Consider the following 6,192-nt stretch of genomic DNA (forward strand, 5'->3'; position numbering starts at 1 on the left):
GACCACATTAAAAACTTGAAGTTTATCACACACCAGTATTCATGTCCTCCATATAAAAAGTCAGTAAAATTATTTACTCTTGGGCCATATACTGCTATTCTTTAGTTTCCCTTGGTATCCTTTACCAATGAACTGAGGCAGATTGTAGTCCAACAGGAATATAAAAGAGAAACGCGATATGTTATACTACTTAATGTGATTAAATATGGCAGCCTGCAACCACAGTGATTAGTAGTCGCCAAGTTATTTGTGTCCATGCTATCTTGTTTGATTGAAATAAATTTGGAGGATTTTAGGGGTGAAATCCTGATCCCCAATGCAGTTGATAGCAAAATTCACCTTGATTTCAGTGGATCAGGATTTCATGCTTTCAGCATCGTCTCTTGAGACTTCGTGTTTTCAGAAGAAGAATAGAAAAGTGTAATCTGTGTAGAGAGTAACACTTTTTATGCGCAGCAGTTACAAGTTGCATTCACAAATTCATTTGTGAATGCTACTTGAATGAACCAATTCAGAACCTGGCCTGAATTTTTGCTCAAAATAAAGACTGTGTGGTTCAATGGATGGGATCACTAGTCAGAGAGTCAAGAGCGTTTGAACTTTTGTTTCAAAGTAGCCTTAAATGAGTCAGAGAACCACCCAGTAGCTGAATTTCTCAATCTGTATAATATGCTTAATGTATTTCCAGCTTTTGTAATTTAAGAGGAGAGGTGTTATATAATCATTCAGCATTATTAGTGATTGAATGATAATAAACATAATTATTAAAAATCTGTAAGTATTAGAATTACAACAGTTCTTCATCGTCATTCTTCACGTTCAGGTCAAAATTTCCAAAGACAAAGGTCGTTCAGATGAAGAGTTTTGGTGTAGGCTACTTTCTGGTTCAGATGCTTTAAAATGTGAATGGATGTATGCAACAAGATATAAGTTTGTATAATAAATTTTTAGTATATGATGCAATATAGGAACTCGTTTCTTATGACATAAGATATCACAGAATGTGAAACAGTATGTATTATAGTCAAAACAAACAAACAAACAAGGCTTTATGACCTATGATTTGCTTCTAAAAGTGCCACCAATTTAGGATTTATTCCCCAACTGGTCCTACTTTTCAGTTTGTTTTTTTTGGCAGGGGGTTGGTTTCATTATGTTTCATAGAAACGTCAAAAGTTATTTCTTTTCCTACTTGAGAGCAATTTCAAAATAAAGAAACCCATGTCAATGTGAGGCTTTCATGGAGCATCAGAGGACAAAATAGGGAACAAATTACTTACAATGACTTAAATTAACTTCAGAGGAGGGTAGGATTTTTGTTTCTGTTTGTTTGCATGTGCAGTTTTGTGGTGGTGATCTTTTATGTAATCAAGTAATGTTCTTAGATATACTAGGGACATGGTAGATTAAGGAACCATATCTCATTAGTTGTGGTCATGTAGCCATTTTAATGAATATTAAGTGTCAACTCTTAGCTTTGGCTATTATCCATGAGGTATCAAACCAAGGAAACTGTAGTAAGTCAGCTGTGTAGTATTTAATTACACACCTGGTTTAAACTGTGTAACAGAGACAGAATCTGGCCACTTGTGATTTTCTACCCTTTATTGTTTTTTCCCAAATAATTATCTTCTTAGCCCCTTTAGTTTTGAAGTATTTGTTTTCAGGATATTTTTTTTTTCTCTGACACATTTTATGCATGATCAGAATCATGACTTTTGTCCAACTGGTAGTAACTACAAAGGGATAAAAATCAGAAGCAAAACAGTATATAAAACTAGCAACTATGAGAAGTGAGTCAGAATAGCAACATTCAGATTACAAACTGAATTTAGTTTCCATTACCCTTACAGTTCAATGTTACTGAAGTTTGGATTGGGAGTTGAGCATTTTCTAATTATATGCATGCCTGAGAAGAAATCCTGGGTTTGATGTTATGATGCAGGCTCATCTTTAACAATTATTATTTGCATGCATTGTGTTGTATGCCAGTTAAATAACACAACATGGAAACCAGATAAATCTTTTTTAAATACAGCATTCATAATTCCTAACTGAGGGTAAAAATGTTTGTGAAACAAGAAAGCCTATAATCAGATTTTGCCTGCTTGTTTACGTGGGTTACCAGGCAATCCTTATGGCAAAAAGCAATTGGTATGAATTGAGTTGGCCTTCAAGCTGCAAAATCAAGCTTAGAAATCATTTTTAGATGATAATAATTTTGGCTTCAGATTACAAGGAAGCAAGTGTGAATACATGCAATCAGTGAATTCTATACCCAGTTCCTTCCTGAGCAATACTTACTTGCAAGGTATAAATGAGAAATCATAGCTAACAAGAACAAGGTCTGAAATGGCAGCTTGGTGTTCTACACTTGTCCTGGGAAATATGATTCCCCATACTTCCTGGAGGAATAAAGGTGACAAGTATGTTAATGTTTATTGCTAAGCTTTTCATTTAGCATAAGCATGACATCTCTTTGCTGAACTTTTATACCTCTTTTCATCTGCAGCTAGCCAAATTCCGCAGCCTTCTGTGTACTGGTGAGGGTGAGACAGCCTGCTACTTGCTGAGAAACTACCGGCCACCACAGCCTTTAAAGGGACGGGAAGTCAGAAGGAATTAAAGGAGTAAAGCAAGAATCTGCCACTGCTGAGACCATTTAGGAAGCTGAATTGATTTTAATAATATGCTTTTTATGAGTTGTTAGAATGAATAGGTACCACTTATTTATAATACTATATAGGTACTATTATAGTTACAATGCAGTCATTTTTGACAAAGCAAAGATATCCTGACTTGTAGCAGTTATGCCAATTTTACCTGGTTTGAATGGGTTCAGCCCCTTTTGGTATGCGTGTGTTGTGGCATTGGAGCAGAGCTTACAGAACAACTTCCTTGCAGTCTGTGCAGGTGAATACAATCATGAGCACTGAATGTGATTCTTCCAGGTTCTGAGTAACCCCTTCAAGACACTGAATGTGGTTAAGCCTATGACGACAATGGGAGTTGAGAGTGTTTATTCCTTTGCAAAATTAAGTTCGGATTTTAAAATGTTTGGGGGGGGGCGGGGGAGGAGGGTTCCACACATTGCATCTTTTTATTGCATCTAGATTGGCCCCTTTTTTTTGTTCCCAAGAAAAGAATAATTTATCAAAGCTGGTAGGATTTCATTCCTGACCATAAGCAAAGTGAGTGATTGTATAACCTTGGAGTACTGTGATAGATTCGCTAAAATGTGATAACTGCCATTTAACACCAAAAGGTAGTCCCACAGTGCCCATATATTAGAAGGTTCATATTTACCTGTGAATCACCTTGATCTTTAATTATTTGAATGCAGTTTTCTTTAAAGTAATTTTTTCTTTGGTTTTTAATAGGATAGTTTAAGGATATAAGTACCACCAGAATTACCCTTCTCTTCCTACAAGGAAGAGGGATGGAGATCTCAGAAGCTACCTCCTACCAGTCTTGTTTCCCCCAGTTCCATATTGAAGCTTATCTGCTAGGTGTCCACAGGTTTGGCATCCTCTATGGGTTTTAAAGAGAGCTAGAGATTAAAGGAAGTAGAGCAGAAAGCCAGCTTCTACACTGCCAAGAACTACAGTAATTGCCTTGCTGATCCTATGACATTTTTACTTCAAATTTAGTCACGATTTAATGCCACCCAAAGAAGTTAGTAATGCCAACTGCATTTCTCCAGGGCTGCTACAGAGAAGCCCTGGAAGAAACAGCTAAAATTCAAACAACTCTTGCAAGAGTGGGAGGTAATGCTAGAGAAGCTATTTAAAAGAAAAGTCTTCTAAAAATCATGAGATTGACTGCTTCTTTGTGTACAATACCTAGCGCCTTGGGTTTTGTAGGTTTCTCCTTTTCACCTGGCCCTTGGTTTGAGGGAAACATCACAAGCAAGAGTTGCAGAGTTTAGATAGCTAGATGTAGATTTTCCTGAAACTCCAATACTCCTTTCTATAAGTAGACCGATAATTTAGCTTAGATTAGATAGGAAGATAAATACTATAGTTTCTTTGTTGTTTCTTCCCATTAAAAATGGAGTCTTTTTCTGAGCTGGAGCTGAAATTGTTTCTGTTGCTCAGCATTGCAGAACAATATGCGGAGAGGGAATGTAAGGAAACTGGCCTCAGAAAACATATGAAAGGCAGTATAACAGAAGCTACTGGCCTGTAGGCATGGCACATTGTTGTCAGTCCAAGCATCCTAGGATGGACAGGAGGACATAGGTCAGATTAAAAGACCTCCGGATGGTCCTGTCCAGATAAGGTCTTTTCTTGATAGATGTGTGTGTGCATGCATATGTGTCTGTAGGGTATAATTGCTGGTGTGTATGCATTTTTTCACTTTCTTTTTTTGACCTGTTACTGCATCTGATATGTTTCCCTATCACCTGAGTAGCTGCAGAACATCAAGAAAGAAACGTTTACAAATTGTGTAAAAGGTTCTAAAGAAGTGATTTGCCTGAGGAAAGAAAATAAGGAAGCTACAGCTGCGTTTGTCCATGTTGGAGCCAAAAAGAAAGTTTTTTCTTAGATGTTTTCAGTGTATTGAAAATAAGTAGTTAAGTTGATCCAGTGGTTTGATACTTCTAAGGATTTCACCAAATAAAAACAGATGTTGTGAGCGTGTCTTCTATTTTCCACTTAACAGTTTGCAGTTTGGGTTGGAGATGTTCACAGCCAACCTTGTGCCTTGATTTTGGTATTGGCTCTTTCAACTCTAGTTTAAAATGAACAGGAGAACAGCCTGGCTAGACAGCAGTCTCTCAATAAGTTGCAGCTCAAAAGGGAATCTTATAAAAAGTGGAAACTCGGTCATAGTACTAGAAAAAAACATTGCATGGGCATGTAGGGACAAAATTTGGAAGGCCAAGGCACAATTTCAGATGCAGCTGGCAAGGGATGTAAAAGGCAATAAAAAGGGATCCTACAAGTGTGTCAAAAGTAAAAGGAAGACCAGGGAAGCCATAGGTCACTTGCGGAATGTTGAAGGCAATCTAGTTACAGATGAGGCAGAGAAGGCTCAAGTAGTGAATGTTTTTTTACCTTAGTCTTCTCAAATAGGGGAAGTTGCCAGCTGCCTTGTCTTCTGGTAGCAAAGATGGGGAAGAAAACAAACAGCCTAGAGTAGTAGAAGAGCAGGTTAGAGATTAATTTGAGAAACTAGATGCTTTCAAGTCATCAGGGCCAGATGGGATGCACTGTAGGGTACTGAAGAAATTGGCTGAGGTAATTTCAGAGCCCTTAGCTCTCCTCTTTGAGAGTTTGTGGAGGTTGGGTAAGATCCCAGATGTCTGGAAAAGGGCAAATATAGTGCCTATCTTTAAGGAAAGGAGTTACAGATTAGTCAGCCTGACCTCAATACCTTGCAAGATCATAGAATCTATTGTGAAGGACCTAGAGGAGAGCAAGGTGATCAGGAATAGCCAGCATGGAGTCACCGAGAGCAAAGAATGGGTGACCAACGTGATTTCCTTCTATGATAAGATGACAGGCTCTGTGGATGTGGGAATGAGCAGTGCATGTGATATGCCTTGACTTTAGCATGGTTTTGGACATAGTCTCCTATGACATTCTCCTAAACAAGTCCAGAAAATGCAGACTAGGTGAAAGTACCATAAGATGGGCACAAAATTGGTTGCATCATCATGCTCAATAAGTTGTCATCAATAGCTCAATGTCTAGATGGGAGGAGGTACCAAGTGGGTTGCTCAGGGTCTGTCTTGAGCCTGGTATTGTTTCATGTCGTCATTAATGATTTGGGCGGTGGGATCAAGCGCTCACTTGGCAAATTTGCTGATGATGTCATTGTTGGGTAGAGCTAGAATCCAGAATGGATAGACTGGAAAAGTGGTCTGCAATCAATCAAATGAGATTCAACAAGGACAATGGCCAAATCCTGCTCTTGGGACAAAATAATTTCATGCACAAATACAGACCGGGAAATGACTGGCTAGGTTGTAGTACTGCAGGGAAAGACCTGGGGATTATGATGGACCATAAGCTGAATATAAATCAACCATGTGCTTTTATTGCAAAAAAACCCCTAACAGCATGAGAAGTGATTCTTCTGTTCTATTTAGCACTGGTGAGGCCTTGCCTGGTGTCCTGTGCCAGTTTTGGGTCCCACACTTCAAGGCACATGTAGAGGACAGATTGAAGAGTCCAACAGAGAGGA

At 38.4% G+C, this 6,192-nt stretch overlaps 1 protein-coding gene across 3 annotated transcripts in view; it reads left to right on the top strand.

Annotated features, from left to right (window-relative positions):
• Positions 1-4,650, top strand: part of LOC102375933 (carbonic anhydrase 13) — a 26,572-nt gene extending 21,922 nt beyond the window's left edge. For all 3 annotated transcript variants that reach the window (XM_006020596.3, XM_014518506.2, XM_014518505.2), the window contains one exon: positions 2,513-4,650. In XM_006020596.3, the coding sequence (XP_006020658.2) occupies positions 2,513-2,626 (114 nt within the window). In that variant the 3' untranslated portion in view covers positions 2,627-4,650. The remainder of the gene's footprint in view (positions 1-2,512) is intronic.
• Positions 4,651-6,192: the final 1,542 nt, after the last annotated feature.

This window comes from Alligator sinensis, unplaced genomic scaffold (genome assembly GCF_000455745.1).
Source record: "Alligator sinensis unplaced genomic scaffold, ASM45574v1 scaffold717_1, whole genome shotgun sequence".
Taxonomy (NCBI): domain Eukaryota; kingdom Metazoa; phylum Chordata; order Crocodylia; family Alligatoridae; genus Alligator; species Alligator sinensis.